This window comes from Moschus berezovskii, chromosome 16, assembly GCF_049115385.1.
Source record: "Moschus berezovskii isolate FMDL1 chromosome 16, NW_MosBer_1.0, whole genome shotgun sequence".
NCBI lineage: Eukaryota > Metazoa > Chordata > Mammalia > Artiodactyla > Moschidae > Moschus > Moschus berezovskii.
The window spans coordinates 86,087,631-86,113,570 of NC_142475.1; the positions used below are offsets into that span (position 1 = coordinate 86,087,631).

The 25,940-nt window shown below is 40.4% G+C and overlaps 1 protein-coding gene across 3 annotated transcripts in view; it reads right to left on the reverse strand.

Moving 5' to 3' along the window:
- The window catches only part of LOC148775308 (frizzled-3-like), a 100,257-nt gene that overhangs the window by 12,882 nt on the left and 61,435 nt on the right, over positions 1 to 25,940 (reverse strand). Inside the window, exons 1-2 of one of the 3 annotated variants that reach the window (XM_088844571.1) lie at positions 24,646 to 24,996; positions 19,310 to 19,527 (exon numbers count right to left, since the gene is read on the reverse strand). In XM_088844571.1, the coding sequence (XP_088700697.1) occupies positions 19,310 to 19,527; positions 24,646 to 24,699 (272 nt within the window). In that variant the 5' untranslated portion in view covers positions 24,700 to 24,996. Of the gene's footprint in view, positions 1 to 19,309; positions 19,528 to 24,645; positions 24,997 to 25,940 lie in introns of those variants that run through there. The other 2 variants (XM_088844572.1, XM_088844570.1) reach the window with 2 other exon arrangements.

A 25,940-nucleotide genomic window follows, 5' to 3' on the forward strand; every position in this document is an offset into this window, starting at 1 on the left:
CACTGGAAACTGACTAAAGACAAAGAGCAAACAGAGTGGCTATGGTTTAAAATGTCCATCAATAGGAGAATGGATAAGCAAAATACAGCAAGCTGTACAACGGAAGACAAGAAAAAGGAAAGAACTATTATTGAACACAAAAACCATTAATGAGTCTTAAAAACAGAGCAAAGAAGAGCACTCTTCACTCAAGCACAATGAGAGTTAGATATGTATGGCTTCATTTGTATGAAGCTCTAGCATATTCACAGTGATTATCTAGGAAGGATGCTAAATAGCAATTGCTTCCAGAGGATGGCACAGACATGGGTTGACTAGCAAGGAGCATGAGAGCATGAGGCAATGATAATGATCCAGTTCTACACCCTCCTAAGGATTTGGCTTTCTAAGCTGCAGGTTTTTTATCAAAACTCAGGTGCTGTCTTTAGATCTGTGCATTTCCTTGTAAAGTTTTAAACGGAAAAAAAAAAAAAAAAAAAACTACAGAAAAATGTTTGGTGAAGGACCTGATAAAATATTTGTGAGGACAGTAACTGTTGTCTCTCTTTTATTTTTAAATACACTCAAAGAGTAATGTAGATTAGTATATCAGTAGAGAAATGGACAGATGTGATAAAGCAAATATAATAAAACAATGATAGAATTGGGACTGTAATAAAAAAAGGTGTTGCTATGATTTAAATAATTAAATATGCAGCATAATTAATTTGTAATAAATTAGTTGAACTGGTCCAGCTAGAGATCTGAACAAGCACAGTAGATGGAATAAGTTGAAATTGTTAGCAAAAGTACTATTTTATGTGACAGACAACAAAGTTTAACCTAAGTAAGAAAAGAAATGAGATCAGGAAGGGAGCTATTAGCAAAGGTGAGATCAAACCCCAAAACTCTGTGGGGTATCCATAAAACTGAAGAAGAGGTACAGTATGAACAAAGATATGAGAGATGTGGAAGAATGAAAGGTTATTATGGAAGACGAGTTTGTCAGGAGTTAAGGAAGAATTCAGAGTTAGGCAATTCCAGGCAAAATATTGAGGACATAAAACAGATTTAATACTAACAAAACAGAGATCATAATGACATTTCTATAACTGTACATAATCTAGTAAAATAAAAATACCACTAAACACTTGTAGTTAGACATAAAACTTAAAATAGGATTCCTGCCGAGGTAATTCAAAACTGTTATCAGTCAGTTCAATTCAGTCAGTTCAGTTGCTCACTCGTGCCCGACTCTTTGCGACCCCATGAATCACAGCACGCCAGGCTACCAACAAATTTAGATTTCTAAAAGAGGAACGATAAATATAAGGTTTTGGGGAGACAGTGGATGAATGGTTTGATGGGTCTAGACAAGAGAGTATGTCAAATAAGTGAAAAACAGAGTAGAAAAATAAAAGAAAGCAATGTCAGTGAACTGACTACAAGTAACTAATACATGTTTTAAGTTTCTTCATCTATCAAATGACAGTAACAACCTGGGCTTTTCACCTATCTCCAAGGGCTATTGACAGATGATAAATAAAATTAATTTTAAACATGAAGGAGTAAAAAGTGTTCTGTTCAGCACTGCCCATAATAGCAAACCTTGGAAATAACTTAAATGACCATCTGTAGAAGATGGCTAAATGACTACAGATAGTACTATTAACACAATTGGTCATTACACAGAAATTAAGAGGAAAGAACCAGGCTAACAAATATAAACAACAGATACAGATATAAACACAGGTACATGTACAACATTATATATTTATACATATATACGAAACGTAAAAAAGTATAGAATGTTGCTTATGGATATGCTTGTGATGTACAGTAAGAGTATAAACATTATATATTTATACATATATACAAAACGTAAAAAAGTATAGAATGTTGCTTATGGATATGCTTGTGATGTACAGTAAGAGTATAAAAACAAACAGAAGAAGAATTAACAAATTCAACACAATGATGATCTCATCTCTGGGGAGAAAAGAAGGCAATGAAATCAAGATGGATACTAATGAAGGAATCTTCAACTCTGCCTGTACTGTTTTATTTCTTTAAAAGAGAAATCTGGGGCGTTCCCTGGTGGTCCAATGGTTAGGACTTGGTATTCTCACTGTTTGGGCCCGAGGTTCCATCCTTAGTTGGGGGAACTAAGATCCTGCAAGCCATGTGGGATCTTGGGTGTGGCCAAAAAAAAAAAAAAAAAGGTCTGAAGCAAACACTGCAAAATATTATTGGACAAACCTAGATAGTAAGAGTTTTATAGTTATTCATCTATGCTTTATCCTTGAAACATTTAAGAACCCAAAAAGGCACAACATTATAGTATAAAAAATGCAGTATTACTACTATACACATTATTACTAACAATTACATTCTCTTATACAAATCTATAAGACTGCCTGGTAAATATCCTCAAACCTTTAGGAAATGCTTACAATCTATATATTGGAAGTAATTTGAAAAGTATCTGACATTTTCTGGGTCTGGGTATGGTAATACATGACAGTAAAACAGAACCAAGGGACTTTCCTGGCAGTCCAGTGGTTGACTCCATGCTTCCAGTGCAGAGGCCATGGGTTCTATCTCTGATCAGGGAACTAAGATCCCACATGTTGCATGGTCAAAAAAACAAAATTGAAAAAAAGGAAAGAAAAACAGGAATGACAGAATTACTATAGTCATTAACACCGAAATCATAAAGATAGTCAAATCCCATTAAGTCATTAGAGATATTTAATAATGAGGCAACAAATAATTATGTTCTATATATATTCTAATCTTTTATAAATGGCATTACTTTTATTACCAGAAAAAAAAAAAAAAAAAACTGTAAGGGAAAGATATCAACAATCAATATCTTATGTTTTTTTAATTCTTTTAAAAATTTCTTCATAGAAATGTTTTTCTTTTTTCCACCTTTTTCATTTCATTCCAAATTCCTAATGAAATGAACAGCTCTGAGGCATGAAACTTCTGTTTGAAATTATAAGTAATATATACACTTCAAAAAGTTCTTAAAAACTGATTAACTAGAAGACAAATAATTTTAAATATACTGCAAAAGAAGCTGGAGAAGGCAATTTCAAGCCACTCCAGTACTGTTGCCTAGAAAGTCAATGGACAGAGGAGCCTGGTTGGGCTACAGTCCATGGGGTCGCTACTAGTCAGACAAGACTAAGCGACTTCACTTTCACTTTTTACTTTCACACATTGGAGAAGGAAATGGCAACCCACTCCAGTGTTCTTGCCTGGAGAATCCCAGAGATGGCAGAGCCTAGTGGGCTGCCGTCTATGGGGTCGCACAGAGTCGGACACGACTGTAGCGACTTAAAAGCAGCAGCAGCAAGAGAAACAATTCTTCATGAAAAATCTATGATTTTCGCACCTACTGTATTCCATATCTTCAGGCCAAGGAACACCAAACAGCTGCATGAGCTTCGAGCACTCACTGTGAGCCCGCTGACAGAGCCTGAGGCAGGGAAGTGTGACACGTTTGTACTCCTCACAGATAGGGACACAGAGCGCACAGGGAGATGGTGGAAATCCCGAGAGCAGTCTAAATTCACCACAGGGCAGAATGGCCAGGAAAAAGCCCAAACCAAACCATTAGATGGAGAGTTCTATACAAGTCAAAGTTGTCTTCATATATAATATGGCAATATTCTTGTTTTTTTCTGTTTTAGAAGATTTCTGAAGGCAATTAAAATTTTCTGAAGGGAAATTTTTGTTTTTTTCAACAAAACCCTCTTCACCCTACCCCAAGAGATTCTGATTTGGTTAAGTATGATGTGTATTGCAGAATCTATACGGATATTTTAATTATTACAGATGATATTAATGAAAAGGCCTGGCTGAGAATGACAAATAATACAGTTCATTTTACATAGAAAAATCCACAAAAGATATGTGTCAAATGCTCAGAAAACTGATTACTGCTTGGTAATGAGATAACAATAGATTTCAATTTTGTTTTTCTTATGTACTTCAATTTCTGTATTTTTGTCAACTAACATGTATCAATTGGAGAAGAAAATGGAAACCCACTCTAGTGTTCTTGCCTGGAGAATCCCAGGGACGTGGGAGCCTGGTGGGCTGCCATCTCTGGGGTCGCACACAGTTGGACATGACTTAAGTGACTTAGCAGCAGCAGCAAGAGAAAACTGCTCACCATAATACTATGACCAGCAGAAATACCCTTTAATAAGTGAAGGCAAAGTAAAGACATTTTTGGATAGGCAAAAACAGAAAAATTACTAGCCCAAACCTACACTAAAAGATAAAAGTAATCTAAGATGAAAATTAAAAAGGAATTGAAAGCCACAAAATAGGTGAATGAGTGGGAAAATAGAAATGAATATTCTCTGCAAAAACAAAAAAATTAATGCCTTAAAAGACATATAAAACATAAAATAATTATGTGCAATAATAAAATGATAAAGGCAGAAGTCAGAGGAACACTAATGCGAGAGTGATCAAAGTTATTATTTTTATTAGAATATTGTAAGTCAAGACTACATACCATAATTTCTGGGGTAAGCAATAAAAGAATGCACAACTAACTAGGTAATCAGAGAGAGAAATAAAATAATATAAAAGAAGTCAAGATAGGAGAGAGAAAAAGAAAAAGAATTTGGAAAAATTGAAATTGAATAATAAGATGGCAGATATTAACTCAAGTACATCACAAATTATATTATATATCAGTTCAGTTCAGTTCAGTCACTCAGTCGTGTCCGACTCTCCGCGACCCCATGAATCACAGCACGCCAGGCCTCCCTGTCCATAACCAACTCCGGGAGTACACTCCAACTCATGTCCACAGAGTCGGTGATGCCATCCAGCCATCTCATTCTCCGTCGTCCCCTTCTCCTCCCGCCCCCAACCTTTCCCAGCATCAGAGTCTTTTCCAGTGAGTCAACTCGTCGCATGAGGTGGCCAAAGTATTGCAGTTTCAGCTTTAGCATCAGTCCCTCCAATGAACATCCAGGATTGATCTCCTTTAGAATGGACTGGTTGGATCTCCTTGCAGTATAAGGGACTCTCAAGAGTCTTCTCCAACACCACAGTTCAAAAGCATCGATTCTTCGGTGATCAGCTTTCATCACAGTCCAACTCTCACATCCAAACATGACCACGGGAAAAACCATTGCCTTGACTAGACGGACCTTGGTTGGCAAAGTAATGTCTCTGCTTTTTAATATACTATCAAGGTTGATCATAACTTTCCTTCCAAGGAGCAAGCGTCTTTTAATTTCATGGCTGCAATCAGCATCTGCAGTGATTTTGGAGCCCAAAAAAATAAAGTCTGACACTGTTTCCACTGTTTTTCCATCTATTTCCCATGAAGTGATGGGACCAGATGCCATGATCTTTGTTTTCTGAATGTGGAGCTTCAAGCCAACCTTTTCACTCTCCTCTTTCACTTTCATCAAGAGGCTTTTGAGTTCCTCTTCACTTTCTGCCATAAGGGTAGTGTCATCTGCATATCTGAGGTTATTGATATTTCTCCCAATATAAATGAACTAATATTAAATCACAAATTACATTATATATAAATGAACTGACTACATAAGAGGGTAAGACTGCTGGACTAGATACAAAAATAATTTGATGACAGGAATGTAAAATGAGGCAACCACTATGGGAAACACTTTGGCAACTATTCCAGCAGTTAAACATAAAACTGTCACATGATCATGCAATTCCACTCCTAGGAATAAACCCCAAATAACTTTAAACCATGTCTAAGCAAAATAACCCTGCTTATTTAAATTATATGCAGAGTACATCATGCGAAATGCCAGAGTGGACAAAGCACAAGCTGGAATCAAGATTGCCGGGAGCTATATCAATAACCTCAGATGCACAGAAGTCACGACCCTTATGGCAAAAATCAAAGAACCAAAGAGCCTCTGGATGACAGTGAAAGAGGACAGTGAAAAACTTGGCTTAAAACACAAAATTCAGAAAACTAACATCACGGCTTCCAGGCAAATCACTTCATGGTAAATAGGGAAATAATGGAAACAGTGACAGACTATTTTGGGGGGCTCCCAAATCACTGCAGATGGTGACTGCAGCCATGGAAATAAAAGACACTTGCTCCTTGGAAGAAAAGTTATGACCATCCTAGATGACATATTAAAAAGCAGAGACATTCAGTTCAGTTCAGTTCAGTCGCTCAATCGTGTCTGACTCTCTGCGACCCCATGAATCACAGCACGCCAGGCCTCCCTGTCCATCACCAACTCCCGGAGTTCACTCAAACTCATGTCCATCGAGTCGGTGATGCCATCCAGCCATCTCATTCTCTGTCGTCCCCGTCTCCTCCCGCCTCCAACCTTTCCCAGCATCAGAGTCTTTTCCAGTGAGTCAACTCGTCGCATGAGGTGGCCAAAGTATTGCAGTATCAGCTTTAGCATCAGTCCTTCCAATGAACACCCAGGACTGATCTCCTTTAGAATGGACTGGTTGGATCTCCTTGCAGTCCAAGGGACTCTCAAGAGTCTTCTCCAGCACCACAGTTCAAAAGCATCAATTCTTCGGCGATCAGCTTTCTTCACAGTCCAAATCTCACATCCATATATGACCACGGGAAAAACCACAGCCTTGACTAGACGGACCTTGGTTGGCAAAGTAATGTCTCTGCTTTTTAATATGCTATCTGCTGCTGCTGCTAAGTCACTTCAGTCGTGTCCAACTCTGTGTGACCCCATAGACGGAAGCCCACCAGGCTCCCCCTTCCCTGGGATTCTCCAGGCAAGAACACTGGAGTGGGTTGCCAGTTCCTTCTCCAATGTGTGAAAGTGAAAAGTGAAAGTGAAGTTGCTCAGTCGTGTCCCCGACCCTTAGCGACCCCACAGACTGCAGCCTACCAGGCTCCTCCATCCATGGGATTTTCTAGGCAAGAGTACTGGAGTGGCTTGCCATTGCCTCCTCCGTTAATATGCTATCTAGGTTGGTCATAACTTTCCTTCCAAGGAGTAAGTGTCTTTAAATTTCATGGCTGCAATCACCATCTGCGGTGATTTTGGGGCCCAGAAAAATAAAGTCTGACACTGCTTCCACTGTTTCCCATCTATTTCCCATGAAGTGATGGGACAGATGCCATGATCTTTGTTTTCTGAATGCTGAGCTTCAAGCCAACCTTTTCACTCTCCTCTTTCACTTTCATCAGGAGGCTTTTTAGCTCCTCTTCACTTTCTGTCATAAGGGTGGTGTCATCTGCATATCTGAGGTTATTGATATTTCTCCCGGCAATCTTGATTACAGCTTGTGCTTCTTTCAGCCCAGCGTTCCTCATGATGTCCTTTGCATAGAAGTTAAATAAGCAAGGTGACAATATACAACCTTGACGTACTCCTTTTCCTATTTGGAACCAGTCTGTTGTTCCATGTCCAGTTCTAACTGTTGCTTCCTGACCTGCACACAGGTTCCTCAAGAGGTAAGTCAGGTAGTCTGGGAGTCCCATATCTTTCAGAATGTTCCACAGTTTATTGTGATCCACACAGTCAAAGGCTTTGGCATAGTCAATGAAGCAGAAAGAGATGTTTTTCTGGAACTCTCTTGGTTTCTCCATGATCCAGCGGATGTTGGCAATTTGATCTCTGGTGCCTCTGCCTTTTCTAAAACCTGCTTGAACATCTGGAAGTTCATGGTTCACATATTGCTCAAGCGTGGCTTGGAGAATTTTGAGCATGACTTTACTAGCGTGTGAGATGACTGCAACTGTGTGGTAGTTTGAGCATTCTTTGACATTGCCTTTCTTTGGGATTGGAATGAAAACTGACCTTTTCCAGTCCTGTAGCCACTTATGAGTTTTCCAGATTTCCTGGCATATTGAGTGCAGCATTTTCACAGTATCATCTTTCAGGATTTGAAAGAGTTCTACTGGAATTCCATAACCTCCACTAGCTTTGTTCATAGTGATGCATTCTAAGGCCCACTTGACTTCACATTTCAGGATGTCTGGCTCTAGGTGTGTGATCACACCATTGTGGTATCTGGGTCATGAAGATCTTTTTTGTACAGTTCTTCTGTGTATTCTTGCCACCTCTTTTTAATCTCTTCTGCTTTTGTTAGGTCCATACCATTTCTGTCCTTTATCGAGCCCATCTTGGCATGAAATATTCCCTTGGTATCTCTAATTTTCTTGAAGAGAACTCTTGTCTTTCCTATTCTGATGTTTTCCTTTATTTCTTTGCATTGATCGCTGAGGAAGGCTTTCTGAGCTCTCCTTGCTATTCTTTGGAACTCTGCATTCAGATGCTTATATCTTTCCTTTTCTCCTTTGCTTTTTGCATCTCTTCTTTCCACAGCTATTTGTAAGGCCTTCACCCGACAGCCATTTTGCTTTTTTGCATTTCTTTTCCAGGGGGATGTTCTTGATCCCTGTCTCCTGTACAATGTCACAAACCTCCGTCTGGCACTCTATCTATAAGATATAGTCACTGCAATCTATTTCTCACTTCCACTGTATAAACATAAGGGATTTGATTTAGGTCATATCTGAATGGTCTAGTGGTTTTTCCTACTTTCTTCAATTTAAGTCTGAATTTGGATATAAGGACTTCATGATTAGAGCCACAGTCAGCTCCTGGTCTTGTTTTTGCTAACTGTATATTCTCCATCTTTGGCTGCAAAGAATATAATCAATCTGATTTCAGTATTGACCATCTGGTGATGTCCATGTGTAGAGTCATCTCTTGTGTTGTTGGAAGAGGGTGTTTGCTATGACCAGTGCATTTTCTTGACAAAACTCTGTTACCCTTTGCCCTGCTTCATTCCGTGCTCCAAGGCCAAATTTGCCTGTTATTCCAGGTGTTTCTTGACTTCCTACTTGTGCATTGCAGTCCCCTATAATGAAAAGGACATCTTTTTGGCGTGTTAGTTCTAAAAGGTTTTGTAGGTCATCATAGAACCGTTCAACTTCGGCTTCTTCACTGTTACTAGTTGGGGCATAGGCTTGGATCACTGCAATACTGAATGGTTTGCCTTGGAAACGAACAGAGATCATTCTATCCTTTTTGAGATTGCATCCAAGTACTGCATTTCGGACTCTTTTGTTGACCATGATGGCTACTCCATTTCTTCTAAGGGATTCCTGCCCACAGTAGTAGATACAATGGTCATCTGAGTTAAATTCACCCATTCCAGTCCATCTTAGTTCACTGATTCCTAGAATGTCGATGTTCACTCTTGCCATCTCCTGTTTGACCACTTACAATTTGCCTTGATTCAGGGACCTAACATTCCAGGTTCCTATGCAATATTGCTCTTTACAGCATCGGACCTTGTTTCTATCACCAGTCACCTCCACAAGTGGTTATTATTTTTGCTTTGGCTCCATCCCTTCATTCTTTCTGGAGTTATTTCTCCCCTGATCTCTAGTAGCATATTGGGCACCTTCCGACCTGCGGAGTTTCTCATTGAGTATCCTATCATTTTGCCTTTTGATACTGTTCATGGGTTTCTCAAGGCAAGTATACTGAGGTGGTTTGCCATTCCCTTCTCCCGTGGACCACATACTGTCAGACCTCTCCACCATGACCCGCCCATTTTGGGTGGCCCCACACAGCATGGCTTAGTTTCATTGAGTTAGACAAGACTGTGGTCCATGTGATCAGTCAGGTCCAATTCTTTGCAACCCCATGGACTGCAGCACCCCAGGCTTCCCTGTCCTTCACCAACTCCCGGAGCTTGCTCAAACTCACGTCCATCGCGTCGGTGATGCCATCCAGCCATCTCGTCCTCTGTCATTCCCTTCTCCTCCCGCCTTCAATCTTTGCTGGCATCACGGTCTTTTCCAGTGAGTCTGTTCTTTGCTTCAGGTGACCGAAGTATTGGAGCTTCAGCTTCAGCATCAGTCCTTCCAGTGAGTATTCAGGACTCATTTCCTTTAGGATTAACTGCTTTGATCTCCTTGCAGTTCAAGGGACTCTCAAGAGTCTTCTCCAACACCACAGTTCAAAAGCATGAATTCCTAAGCTTTCTTTATAGTTCAACTTGCACACCCATACATGACTCTAGGAAAAACCATAGCTTTGAGCAGTGACCCCACAAGAGAGTTGACCCAGACTTGCCTGTGAGTGTCCAGGAGTCTCTGGCGGAGGTGTGAGTCGGCAGTGGCCTGCTGCAGGATGGGGAGGCGCTGAGTGTGCCAGTGCATGTACGAGATCTTTTGAAGGAGGTCGACATTATCTTCATTACCTCCACCGTGGTTTGGTCTCAGGTGAAACAACAGGGAGGGAACACAGCCCCACCCATCAATAGAAAATTGGGTTAAAGATTTACTGTGTATGGCCCCACCATTTGGAACAAGACCCAGTTTCCCCCACAGTCAGTCTGTCCCATCAGGAAGCTTCCATAAGCCTCTTATCCTTAAATGTCAGGGGCTGGACATAATGGAAACCACAATCACAGAAAAGCAGCCATAGACAATACATGAACAATTTGGAAGTGTTTCAGTATGACTTTGTTCCCAGGGACATAATTGGGGCAGATTTGCTCTGTAGGTTGTAGTCTGCAGCTTCTGAACTATAGCAAGCGTTATTCTCTATCACCTTTGATAATTCTTTCATTACAGTGGTTGGTGACCTATGGCACTTTTCTGTCCCATGGAAACTGTCACTGTTTCATTCTCGTTACTGCTTTCGAGGATCATCATTTTACACTATTGTACAATGGTATTAAAAATACTCAATAAAGTAAATTCTAGTACATCACTATAGTAAATATATGCCAATAAATCTTGTTTCCAGTTGTCTTTGAAGTCACACCACACAGTTCAAGGAAAAATTTGAGTAGTTTATGGGAATAGTAAAATAGAAACAACATAATGTAATAGTCACAGAAGCTTCTAGTTACTAACTATGTACTGTGCATCAGGTTCTGTCCTCAGTGAATGTATACACATCATCTCCTTTATTTCTCAAAATAACACAATAAGTTGTATTCTGCTTTATGAATGAGGAACTGAGTCATATAATGAAATACAACTTATCTAGATTCTTACAGTAAGTGATAAAGCTAAGGTGTAAACTGTACTTATGATTCGAAAAACTACTAACCACCTACCTGATCATGTCGAATATGAAATCTTCCATTTTATTTCACCTGCCTGCCCGGCTGCTCAGTCGCTTCAGTTGTGTCTGACTCTTTGTGACCCCATGGACCGCAGCCCGCCAGACTCCTGTATCCATGGGAGTCTTCAGGTAACAATGCTGGACTGGGTTGGGGATCTTCCCAAACCAGGGATTGAACCTGGATCTCTTGCATCTTCTGCATTGCAGGCAGATTCTTTACTGCTGAGCCACTGGGGAAACCCCTCTGCTGCTGCTGCTGCTGCTGCTAAGTCACTTCAGTCGTGTCCGACTCTGTGTGACCCCATAGATGGCAGCTCACCAGGCTCCCCTGTCCCTGGGATTCTCCAGGCAAGAACACTGGAGTGGGTTGCCATTTCTTTCTCCAATGCATGAAAGTGAAAGTGAAGTCACTCAGTCGTGTCTGACTCCTAGCGATCCCATGGACTGCAGCCTACCAGGCTCCTCGGTCCATGGGATTTTCCAGGCAAGAGTAATGGAGTGGCTTGCCATTTCCTTCTCCAGAAACCCCTCTAGTGAATCACAAATGTTTTATCAGTGATTTTATAAAATGTGTTAAGGTAATTTGGCTTCCCAGGTGGCACTAGTGGTAAAGAATCCACCTGCAGTGCAAGAGATGCAAGAAATATGGGTTCAGTCCCTGGGTCAGGAAGATTCCCTGGAGGACGAAATGGCAACTCACTCGAGGATTCTTTCCTGAAAAATTCCATGGACAGAGGTGCCTGACAGGCTACAGCCCATGGGGTGGCAAAGAGTTTGACATGACTGCATGCACTGTAACTGGTTAAGGTCATTGAGTTCATTACTATTGTTCAGGCCGTTAAAGAGCTAAGCAGTTTGTCTTAAAGTAGAGCATTAGGAAAATAAATATGCTCAGGTTTCTTCCGACAGTATGACTTCCGACAATACGTCTGAGTAGGAGCGTCAGCACAGTCTGAACCAGTTAAATCTGGAAAGAACTCACTATTTGAGTTATCACAGATCTTGCATGACTGAGGGGAGATCTCCAAAGAGTCCCCCACTTCAAAAATTATTATGAATTGGGACCAGCCCAATAAGGAGCTGCTGCTGCTAAGTCACTTCAGTCGTGTCCGATTCTGTGTGACCCCAAAGACGGAAGCCCACCAGGCTCCCCCGTCCCTGGGATTCTCCAAGCAAGAACACTGGAGTGGGTTGCCATTTCCTTCTCCAATGTATGAAAGTGAAAAGTGAAAGTGAAGCCGCTCAGTCGTGTCCGACCCTTAGCGACCCCACGGACTGCAGCCTACCAGGCTCCTCCATCCATGGGATTTTCTAGGCAAGAGTACTGGAGTGGCTTGCCATTGCCAATAAGGAGCTAGGGCTCGTCAAGCAGGGGCTATTAGGTGGATGAGATGGGAAAGGTCACACAAGTGTGGTTGCTATTTATTGGGGAAAGGTGAGCCTTGGGCCAGTTGGTAAGTTGAGAAAGGGAGCCAGGAACTCCCTTGCTAGCCTAAATCACCAGGCCCATAGGCTGAAGTGTTTGCAGGTTAGTTGTGCCTCCTATCAATCAGCTAGAACAATACTTTCTCCAGGATTCCTACTAATGATTCACCAAAGAGCTCAAAATATAAAGCCACCAAACACATGAGAAAACAAGCCACTATGAACGAGTCACAGCATCAAACTTAGAACTGCAGATACTGAAATTGTCAAATACTGAATGATAGAATAGGTAAGTGTGTAATGTTTATAGAAATAGGAAATATAGTCACAGGTTACCAATCTACAAGAAATTACTTGAAATAATAGATTAAAAAAACCTACAAACATAATTTTTGAAATGGAAACTCATTCGATAGAATTCCTGAAATATTTAATACGAAACAGCAATTCAGGCTGCTGTTTGAAGAGAAATTTCATGAACTGGTAGTAGGTAAAAATAGAACTATCCAGAATGCCATAAGAGAGACAAGGAAAATGTGAAAGTGATGTCAAGAGCAATGGAGGGCAGAATGAGAAGGTCGAATAGGCGTATACTGGGTTGGCCGAAAGATGGTATGGGTTTTCTGCACCTGAGTGAACTTTGTGGCCAACCCAATAATTAGATTCCCAGGAGGGAGGGAATTGAGAGAATCTAGAGGAGACAATATTTAAAGAGAGAATGACTACAAGTTTTCCACAAGTGCTAAACACGTGAATTCACACACCAAGGAGGTACTGTATACCACTAGCAGGAGAAGCACAAAGAAATACACACTTCAATGAAACTGCAGAACTCCAAAAACAGGAGTCATGAAAAACAGTCTCAGAAACGGGGACAGATCTAAAAAAGACCAACGGTTAGAATGACAGCAGAGTCCTTAACAATACCAAAAGCCAGAAAACGATATATTTTAAATGTTGAGAGAAAATAAACTTTTCAACCAGAATTCTGTACCGTGTAAAACGCTTGTGGGGATGCACAGCCAGATCCCCTTCACAGAAGGATGAACCTCTCAGCTGCAGGGAGCGGGGTCAATAGACACCCTTCAGGTGGAGAGCTGCCTTATCTAAGGTGGATAATTAGGACTTGACTACACAGTAAAATGTCACCCATGTGCCAAACTGACCACTTATTCTCTAATTCCACCCAGTGACTCGTCCATTTCCTTTTCTATATCCTCTCATCTAACTACCAATTGCTTATTCTTTGAAGTCGATATATATGTGTAGGTATATTTACCTAAGTCTATTTTATTTTACATAGCACTGAGATCAATAATGATCCATCAAGGAATCTGGACTAGAGTGAGTACTGAGAAGCAGATATGTGTGCATATGTGTAATCTTACAGCCCAGATAACATGAGATGATGAGAAAACCATGGCCAAAATATAGTGCTAACGTGTACACTTAAACACTGACACAGAAAGAAATATCCATGAGATGGCATGCCCAAATTATTTCTAAAGTTGCTTGACAGATTTATTTGTTTCCTCCCTCGTGGCTCAGTGATAAAAAATCTGACTGCCTGCCAATGCAGAAGACGTGGGTTCAATCCCCGGGTTGGGAAGATTCTCTGGAGAAGGACATGGCAACCCACTCCAGTATTCTTGCCTGGGAAATCCCACAGACAGGAGCCTGGCAGGCGACAGTCCATGGAGTCACAAAGACCCCACACGACTTAGCAACTAAAGAACAACAGAGGGCTAGATACTGTCAAGGGATATACAGATATCTGTCAGCAAGTTCACATTCTCCAGAAACTGCAAACTTAGCTGAGGGAAAAACAAACTGTACTGAAACTAGGTCACACTCAAAGAATGTTTAAAAAGCAATTAATTAGTTGCCATGGTATGGGAATTAAGCAGGACTTCAAGGATGAGTGTGATTTTAATAAAGCAGAGAGAGAAGAAAGGCCATCACAGGAGGTCATACGCTATCTGCCGGGAGCCAGCGAGGGAAATCCTACCTGTGGCAAAGGTCAACTGGGGAAGAGGCCTGACGGGCAAAGGCTAATCAGGACTCGAGGAACCCCCTGGACTTACCTGAGCATCTACCTCAAAGAAAACCGGAGTCTGACTGCCTTACTATCTTACGCCTCTTACCAAGTCCTCTAATACTTATGGGGGCTTCCCCCCAACCACCTTTCTCTGAAAACATTAATTCAGAGCTGTAGTTTAAAAGTTTGTCTCGGCTTAATAGGAGTGTTCCAATCCAAGCCCCTCTGATAGCTTTCTAACTTGCATGACATTTTGTCCGGGCTCTTACAACTATGAGTGTGACTGTTTATAGCCTCCCAGCCATGCAAGGACAGAAAGCCTAATATTCTAAATACAGGAATATGTTGAAGAAGTTAAAATCATTAGAATAGTACTAAAAAAGATTTCATTGTTGAATCAATGCTTGCTGCAAAGTTTCCTCTATCTATTGTATCCTTGGAAATATATTAATCACATATAGAGAATATAAGTAGCAGCCTTTGATTTAACCACATCAGATCTTAAGTTAATAAATTCCTTTCTTGTAGCTCACTACACCTTTGCCTTATAGGAATGTAACTTTGTCATATGTCTAGCACCTGACTTTAGGAAAATCATCTTAAAAGAATATAAGACTTTTTCTAGCTAACTAACCTTTGTTAGGAGAGAGGGCCATAAACTATTAGCAGGCCACCTGGCCAGAAGATGATGTAAACAACCCAAAACTTTTGTATATCACAAGACATACAAAAATGAGCCCTGATCCTGATAAGGGTCAAGACTGCTGACCCCGCGTGATTTTGGCGTGACTCTATACCTCTCTTTCTCTATTTTTTATGTGCACAACTTAGGGTATAAAAACAGCACTGGAAAATAAAGTTTTGGGCCTTGCTCACTGAAGCTTGGTCTCCCTATGTCATTCTTTCTCTTTTTCCGTCCTTTTCTCTATTCTCCTTTTTCTGGTTGAGATCCTTGGAGCGCTGGGCCCTCTGAGTTTACTTATCTGTCTGGGCTTCTAAGACCCACTCGAGGGGGTGCCCTGGTGGGGTGCCTCCAGTGATTCGAGAGGGTGCCTGCGGCCTACGTAAACAGAGCAAACCCTGTGCTGGGGTTTTATTGGTTTCCTGAGTAAACCAAGGAATCATCAGCCCCTGTCTCTCCCTCTCTCTCTCTCTCTTTCTCTCTTTCTCGCTGACGCCAACGCCGTTCATCCTGAGGATAACCTGGGCCATATTGAGGCTGGTCCCCGATAGCTATCCCCTAGTTTCCATGACACTAAACTTTCAGAGACCCTCATGTGTTTATACGGAGAAGGCAATGGCAAGCCACTCCAGTACTCTTGCCTGGAAAATCCCATGGACGGATGAGCCTGGTAGGCTGTAGTCCATGGGGTCGCTACAAGTCAGACATCACTTTCACTTTTCACTTTCACACACTGGAGAAGGAAATGGCAACCCACTCCAGTGTTCTTGCCTGGAGAATCCCAGGGACGGGGGAGCCTGATGGGTTTCCGTCTATGGGGTCACATAGAGTCGGACACGACTGAAGTGACTTAGCAGCAGCAGCAGCAGCAGCATGTGTTTATAAGCGTTTTCTCTGAATCACATGCTAGGCTATTCTTACTGTATTGTTTTCATTACTGTATCTTGTTCTTCTCTTAGAAGGGGACGACAGAGGATCAGATGGTTGGATGGCATCCCTGACTCGATGGACATGAGTTTGAGCAAGCTCAGGGAGTTGGTGATGGACAGGGAGGCCTGGCATGCTGCGGTCCATGGGGGTCACAAAGAGCTGGATATGACTGAGCAACTGAACTGATGATGACTGGTGATCTTGTTCTTGGTATGTCCTTTTTTATTCAGCTTCAAGGTCCATCTCACAGATTTTTAATTACCACTACCTTATATTAAAATTATAAGTTTTCTTACCTAAACTGGAATTTAATTTAGATGACAGAAGCTAAAATTCTCCTACATTTAACTCCCTTCAGAAACTCTCTGCTCAATAGGAACTCATTATTTGTATACCATTTGCTCACCCTATTTATCTCCTGAGATATTTTCAGAGGAGCCAATCCGATCATTTGAAGTCCTATAACACTGATCATCTCTGACAAGCACAGTTTTAATTATATGCTAGCTTGAACTATTTTTAATTGGTTATCATGTGTATGTCCTACCTTTCCCGTAAGGTTCTATTCTTCTGGAAAGCAGAAATTATACTTTAGCTTTCTTCTATATATCTCTAAATACACAGAATGCCACATAAATAAGAGCTGTAGTATAACTGTTCATTCCTTATTGAAAAGGATGAGGCTAATAATGTCAAATATCAAATACTGCTGAAAGCCAGTTCACGGAACCATGCTATGCTGTCACGTCAGTCATGTCCAATTCTTTGTGACCCCACGGCAGGCTCCTCTGTCCATGGGATTCTCCAGGCAAGAATGGGTTGCCATTTCGTCCTCCAGGGAATGTTCTCAACCCAGGGATCGAACTCATGTCTCTTACATCTCCTGCATTGGCAGGTGGGTTCTTTACCACTAGTGCCAACTGGAGCTAGCAGTTCATGGAGGCAGGGATTCTGAAAGATTCTCTGGTTTCCTCTCTCTCTATGAGTGTTTTAACGTAAGAGCTCTAGTTTTACTCTAGAAACTTCCCAACTGGGCTTCCTTACAACCTCCTCTCCTATGCTGTTGTCAAAATGATCTTCCTAAAACACAAATCTGATTTTATCACCCCAATGCTCAAAGTCTTTTAATAGTTTCTCACTGCTCTAGGGGAAAAAACCCCAAACTCCTCAGCATGTTTCATCTCCTACGGTGGCCCTGGTACCTAAATGCCTTTTCGTCCTCCTTGCCTCTGCATGTGTTGCTTCCTTGTCTGAGATTTCCAACTGCCACCTCTGTACCCTAGTCAAATCAAAGTACTACCTTGTTTGTGAACAAGACTTTCCATAGTGACTTAAAGGGCTTTCTTCTTTGGAATCCCAAAGCACACTGTGTACGATTTTTATCATACCTATTACTCTTTTGTCTTCCATCTCTGCGTTCCTAGCACCTAGAAGAACGCTTTTCACTTAGGAGTGCTGAATGAAAGGAAAAGGCAGGAAAGAGGAAGGATCTTTGATGGTGGTTTAAAAACTGGTCACTGGTTATGTTAGAAGTTGGGGAAGAAAGTGAAAAAGACCAGAAATACAAAGAATGAAGGATGGAACTGGTAGAAAGGAACTATTCAAAATATTTCAAAAATCTCATAAGGAAAATAAAAGGAAATGGATACAAGAGAGAAAACACGTCAAAGTTAGCAAACATGCAAAGGTAATGGATACAAGATAGAAAACATGTCAAAGGCGGCTCCTTTTCAAAACCTTGAGGCGCTGACCAAGTTAGAAGGCAAAAGCAAGCAAGTTGAGACGACAAACAAGAAGGTCTAAAAAGAGAGTACGTCGAGGAATCGTATCCTACATAACAAGGACAGGGAAGACGGAGAGAAAGGCTGGAATGAGCCTGGAAGGATACAGGACAGCCACGGAAACACAGAACAGAGAATTTCGGGCATCATAATTTTCATTCTTTCAGTTTCCCAGACTTAGAAATCTTTAAAAAAATTTCTTTTGGCACATTCCTTCTCTCCAAATGCTTTGAATCCATCACCAACTCCTATCTTTTCATTTCTCCTTTTTGAATATCTTTCAGATCAGCTATTACTCTCTTGGCACTGTCACTGTTCTTTCATAAACCTCCATCATCTCTTAACTGAATTACTGCAGAGCTCCTAAGAGGTTTCTTATTCTAGTGTCTCTACCATCATATATAACAAGAAGGCACATCCTGCCCACGCTCAGACAGTCTCTGTGAAGCTTTCTCCCACCTCCTCCCCACCAGATTTAATCACCCCCTCCTCATCCATGCTACCAAACAGGGGTTGGCCAACTGTGGCCAGCTGGTCAAATCGGGCCCCTTCCTATTTTTGTAAACAGTTTTACTGGAACACAGCCACTCCTATTTTGACTGCATACTGTCTATGGCTGCTTTCATGGTATTAACAGCAGAAATGAATGGTGGCAACAAAGACCATGTGACCCACAAAGCCTAAAGTTATTTATTATGTTATTTCACTTATAATACAATATCTATTATATTATTTTTTTCTTTATAGAAAAATTTGACCACCTCTGGACTATACCATGATATTTGCATTTTACTTTAATTATTACCTTATCCTATTGATAATAAAAGTTGATAACAGGCATTTACTGAGATGGGCACTGTTCTGAGCAATTAGGTATATTATCTCATGTATTTTTTACAACATTGCTAAGGAAAAGATATTATTACTCTTTCCATTTTACAGATGAGGAAACTGAGGCTTATTATTCTAGACCCCATGCTTTCAACTACAACACAAATAATGACTACCCTATTTTTCTTGAGCTTATTAAGAACAAAGATCATGTCTAAATCAGTTTTGTATCCCCAGAGACTCACACAGTGTCTGACATAGTAGGTGTTCCATATTTGTTTGCTAAGTTAATCTTACTAAAATAACCACTTTTACTCTGCCTTCTCTCTGATGAGCAATGACTCCACGTTGCTCACTGTATCGCGTCTAAACTCCTCTGGCTGTCATTAAGGCTGACCATAATCTGGGACAACTGAACCTAGCAAAGTTCAGAAAGGTCAATAAAGATCAACTCCTGTTTCAGAATTGGCTGCTTTTCCTTTGGACACCGTATGACTCTAACTCAGCACATGATATAAACTAAGCTGTCGATAAAACTCACCTACCATCACGGGACCTGTGGAGGCTGCCATGGTAGCTGCTCACTTTGCTGTGGACACTCCCTGCTGTGTTTCTCTGGTCATCCGCCACGGCCAGCTGAGTTGAAGGAGCATGTGTGGATGTCCCTTGAGTGGAAGTTCCTCTTGATTTCCTTATGGTAGGAGTATCTGGATCCCTCAGGAGGGACTGAGCAATATCAGGTTCCTGTCGTTTACTATCCTAGATAACAAAATACTAACTGTAAGATAGCAACCCTACAGACCAAAAACAATACTGACAGACTGATGTTATTCGTCAAAAAAGAAAGCTCTCCAAACAATGTCTTTAGGACAGATATAAGGTAACACTGTTGACAGAAGAGAGACTAACACAAAAATCTGTGTCAATCTGTCCCCTAAACTGGTATGATGGAAAGAGGTTCGTATTAGAATATGGGACTCAGGACTTTAGTTCCAATTCTATCCATAAACATGTGATCTTAGGCAAGTCATTATCCCCTTTACTTAATTTTCCTCATCTATAAAATGAACGCATGCAATTTCATCATTTTTCAAAAGCTCCTTTAGGCTAAAGAAATGTATCATTCTTGAAGACACTGAAATATTGCAAAGGTACTACTGTAAAGTAAAAATATTATTTTCTTGCATGGTTTATAGAAGTAGTGGAGGTCTCATCATGGCATAGACTGATTTTTTAATTTGAAAGAGCAGTTGTTTTTAGGTTACAAGTTGATTTTATGACAGAATCTGTTGTCTAGTGCTTGAATAAACCTGACCGTAACGAGAACAAAACATATGAAAAATTAATTTAAGCAAACAGAAAACGAAGTCCCAGACATAATAAAGGCTTAGGAGAAAAAGAATTAAGGGGACAAATTATGTCCAGAGCTCAAGTTTTTAACTGCTATGAAATGACTAAAAGCAGATAGGTGTCTACGTTGATGAACAAAATGTTAATTAAAGAACCAATTAAATAGGTGCAAAGGTCAGTGTATCAGTTTGGGTAAATAAGTGACCATAAGAATCATAAAGATAAAATGAGACAATATTATTTTAAAAAAAGCTCTGACACGTGAAGATTAGATCATAAATTGACAAAGTGCATACATTCTAAGTTTTCAAATTAGAAAAGAATCACTGCTGTTATTGCCATTGTTATTTTTAGTGCTGGGGTAGAAGAACTCAAAGACTAGTATTCCTTGAGTACCTGCATAATGCCAAGCGTTTTACATATATTCTCTGTTAATCTTTCTTAACAATGGTTTTATTATGGAGATTAACTCCTGAACAGACACTTCTATGGGGGTGGAGATCCATCAAGAGTAAATACTGTGATACCCATTTCATAGATGAAGAAACTGAGGTCACAAGGGATTAAGGAACTTTTCAAGTCATACAGCAGAACAACAGCTGGGGATCAAACTGACGTTTAAATGTTTCAAAGTGAATCATAAAGTAATGATACAACATAATGTTTACATATGTCCTGAAAGTATCAAAAACTAGAAAGAAAAAAGAACAACTCAAACAAAGTTATTACCACATTTATTCTTCTGTCATCAATGGCCCTGTGAACATGTACACACATCCAAAGTTGCTCTGGACTGCTGAATTTATTTTCTAAACGTATGTTTTAAAATTGGATCAAACTGATTTCTGGTCATTCCAAACATTTGATCTACCTTCAAATGGTGAAGGTCTGTTTCCTCATTTTACAAATAAGGAAACAGGGGTCCAAAAAAATTAAGTGATGTGACCCAGATAATTCCAAAACAAGATTTCTAAAAATATTTCAACCAGTGTCAGAATTATTAGCATCAGTTCAGTCGCTCAGTCGAGTCCGACTCTTTGCTACCCCATGAATCACAGCACGCCAGGCCTTCCTGTCCATTACCAACTCCCGGAGTTCACTCAAACTCATGTCCATCGTGTCGGTGACGCCATCCAGCCATCTCATCCTCTGTCGTCCCCTTCTCCTACTGCCCCCAATCCCTCCCAGCGTCAGAGTCTTTTCCAGTGAGTCAACTCTTCGCATGAGGTGGCCAAAGTATTGGAGTTTCAGCTTTGGCATCAGGCCTTCCAATGTACACCCAGGACTGATCTCCTTTAGGATGGACTGGTTGGATCTCCTTGCATATGTGGTTCACTGAGAGAAGGACCACTAACTTGACTGCCATAATTTTAGAAGCCAGTCTTTCAACAACACAGTATAACAGGTGGGTTAACAGTAAAGACTAGACGCTAGAATCAGACTGCTTGGGTGTGAATCTCAGTTCTACCACTCACCACCTACTGAACCTTGGTTCTGTGTTCTGATCTGTAAAACAACAATATTCCTCACAAGGTTGTCTAGAGGATTAAATGATTTCGTGCTTAGAACAGTGCTTGGAGTATTAAGTGGACTCAATTGATTGGAAACCATTATCATGGTTACTCTCTGGTCATTTCTCAAAGGCTCAACCAGACAAACGCTAGAAATTACTGTAGGCTTCTCACACTGTGGAGGAGCGACTCTCTAGCCCAGAGCACAGTTCCAGCAGGGACGGTCACAATGACTTTGCAGAGTCAGCGAAGTGGGTGGTCCATGGTTCCAGAAAACCAAATGGCAGGGTTTTGGAGAGGTATAACCAGACCACCTGACCTGCCTCTTGAGAAACGTGTATGCAGGTCAGGAAGCAACAGTTAGAACTGGACATGGAGCAACAGACTGGTTCCAAATAGGAAAAGGATACGTCAAGGTTGTATACTATCACCCTGCTTATTTAACTTCTATCCAGAGGACATCATGAGGAAGGCTGGGCTGGAAGAAGCACGAGCTGGAATCAAGATTGCCAGGAGAAATATCAATAACCTCAGATATGCAGATGACACCACCCTTATGACAGAAAGTGAAGAGGAACTCAAAAGCCTCTTGATGAAAGTGAAAGAGGAGAGTGAAAAGGTTGGCTTGAAGCTCAGCATTCAGAAAACAAAGATCATGGCATCTGGTCCCATCACTTCATGGGGAATAGATGGGAAACAGTGGAAACAGTGTCAGACTTTATTTTTGGGGGCCCCAAAATCACTGCAGATGCTGTTTGCAGCCATGAAATTAAAAGACACTTACTCCTTGGAAGGAAAGCTATGACCAACCTAGATAGCATATTAAAAAGCAGAGACATTACTTTGCCAACCAAGGTCTGTCTAGTCGAGGCTATGATTTTTCCAGTGGTCATGTATGGATGTGAGAGTTGGACTGTGAAGAAAGCAGATCACCGAAGAATTGATGCTTTTGAACTGTGGTGTTGGAGAAGACTCTTGAGAGTCCCTTGGACTGCAAGGAGATCCAACCAGTCCATTCTAAAGGAGATCAATCCTGGTGTTCATGGGAAGGACTGATGCTAAAGCTGAAACTCCAATACTTTGGCCACCTCATGTGAAGACTTGACTCACTGGAAAAGACTCTGACGCTGGGAGGGATTGGGGGTGGGAGGAGAAGGGGACGACAGAGAATGAGATGGCTGGATGGCATCACCGACTCGATGGACATGAGTGTGAGTGAACTCCGGGAGTTGGTGATGGACAGGGAGGCTTGGCGTGCTGTGATTCATGGGGTCGCAAAGAGTCGGACATGACTGAGCGACTGAACTGAACTGAACTGAACCAGTTTCAAAAGGATTCTGGCCCAGTCAGGATCCCCCAAATAACTGGGATGAATCCCCAGAAGGGCAGTGTTTGTTTAGTTTAGCCCCATCTGGAGTTTCTAACACAACAGAATCGCTGTGTGACAGAATGGCTTGTGTGTGGCCCACAGGTGACCAGGAATGCTAATTCAAACCCTCTCCTTAGAATTACGTTTCACTGTGATTGAAATACATTTTAAAATTTCAAGGAATACACAAATAAATCTCCCAAGTAAGGCTGTTCCACAGAAATCAAGGACTTGGTTTGTTTTGTTTGCTATTGACCCTGTGGCATCACCGAATAGTTGATGACACACAGTAACCACTCATTAACGTCTTTCTCAAAGGATGAATTCCCAGAAAAGACATTTTTGTCATTGTTGAATTAACCTTTCCCCTTCTCTCCTTCCCGGCCCAATGGAATTGCATTTAAAGGACAATTGCATTGTCCGATAACTCTAGCAGTAGTCTCAGATATGGTAATAAGGAATGTATATTTTTAAATTGTGATCTTTATAGATTTCAATCTAATCTGTGTAACAGAAACTGCTAATTAGTGATAACTGAGAAAACAAGATTCTGATAATGTGGTAATTTAAGATCTATTTTAAAAGTACATTAACCCATACAAAACACATAATTTACATATAATTTAATTTACATAATTTACATATATTTACATAATTTACATATAATCTTAAGATTTTTATAGAAATTCATTTCCCCAAAATTTATTTTCCATGTAAATTAGGTTAAATAAAATCATAAGAATATGGATTCCACTCACTTAGAATTTGAGAAAATTCAAGTAAGTATAAATATAAGCTTTATACTTAGTAAAAAGTCTGAAGTCATTTGTTCCTTTGTGAATACTCTAGGGTCTTATTTTATTCTATTAAATAAGCGGTCACAAAATGAAAGATTCCTCAAATATGGCCAAATCTTGTATTTTACCATGACTCTCTAATATGCAATTTGGCCAACTATGAATTAAAATAACATCTTTAACATATTTCATTTTATCTGCTCATATCATTTCACTATTTTGGCTTTAATGTGTATGACTTAGAATAAAATAACATGCTATCCCTTTAAATAACTTATGGTGTAACTTGGAAGAAAAATGGACAATTGGAAACGGAAATCTAATACTGTGTGACTTTAGCCAAGGCACCGAGCCTCTCTGTGCATGTTTTCATATCTTTAACACAGAGATGATAATACTAGTCATCACAGAAATGTCAAAAAGATCAAAGAAGAATATATATATACATATATATAAATATATACACACATTCATTTGTTTTTAATTTTAAGATTATAATTTCGAGATTTTTTTAAAAAAAGATTGGCTTTCCCGCAAATATTCTGAATTAGTAAGGAACAGGCCTTAAGCCTGGTTCTACTTGGCTATCTTTTCTGAGTAAGTTTTTAGGTTTAAGATTTAATCACACCTGGTGGCAGCTGAGGTTATAATCTTGTTGAAATATTTCCTCCAAATCCAAATTGTTTCAACATAGGAAACACACACACACACAACTATGTAAATATGAAGCCTGTGAACACCACGATAATTGACATCAACTTATTATTTTTTCCTACGACCGTGAAGAAAAACTGGCCCACTCAAAGCAAGTCTTTTTGCTTCCAACACAAAAAATGGAAGGAATACCAACCATAAGAGCCATCAGGTATTTAATCAGAAACAGAATCAGATCTATACGAGTCATTTGAGTAACCTACAAGGGAAAGAAGAATACCTTAAATATATAAATAGAAATTTCTCTTCAACATCACTGTAAAATCTTTGAATAAATCGTAAAATAATTATACAAGTCTGATGTCTGCACTTACACAGTTCTATAATTTTCTCGTTATATGGAAAAGATATACTGCTGAAAATCTGACAATGACTATATATTCTATATTCTACAGCCTGAGTTCTAAACTTTTCTTGCTAGCCCATGGTCAGTTCAGTTCAGTTCAGTCACTCAGTCGAGTCTGACTCTTTGCAACCCCATGAATCACAGCCTCCCTGTCCATCACCAACTCCCGGAGTTTATTCAAAGTCATGTCCATCCAGCCATCTCATTCTCTGTCGTCCCCTTCTCCTCCCGCCCCGAATCCCTCCCAGCATCAGAGTCTTTTCCACTGAATCAACTCTTCGCATAAGGTGGCCCAAGTATTGGAGTTTCAGCTTCAACATCAGTCCTTCCAATGAACACACAGAACTTATCTCCTTTAGGATGAACTAGTTGGATCTCCTTGCAGTCCAAGGGACTCTCAAGAGTCTTCTCCAACATCACAGTTCAAGAGCATCAATTCTTCGGCGATCAGCTTTCTTCACAGTCCAACTCTCACATCCATAAATGACCCCTGGAAAAAGCAGAGCCTTGAATAGATAGACTTTTGTCTCTGCTTTTTAATATGCTATCTAGGTTGGTCATAACTTTCCTTCCAAGGAGTAAGCGGCTTTTAATTTCATGGCTGCAATCAGCATCCGCAGTGATTTTGAAGTCCAAAAAAAAATAAAATAAAGTCTGACACTGTTTCCACTGTTTCTCTATCTATTTCCCATGAAGTGATGGGACCAGATGCTATGATCTTAGTTTTCTGAATGCTGAGCTTCAAGCCAACTTTTTCACTCTCTTCTTTCACTTTCATCAAGAGACTTTTGAGTTCCTCTTCACTTTCTGCCATAGGGTGGTGTCATCTGCATATCTGAATTTATTGATATTTCTCCCGGCAATCTTGATTCCAGCTTGTGTTTCTTCCAGCCCAACATTCCTAATAGAAATTAAATAAGCAGGGTGACAATATACAGCCTTGATGTACTCCTTTTCCTATTTGGAACCAGCCTGTTGTTCCATGTCCAGTTCTAACTGTTGCTTCCTGACCTGCATACAGGTTTCTCAAGAGGCAGGTCAGGTGGTCTGGTATTCCTATCTCTTTCAGAATTTTCCATAGTTTA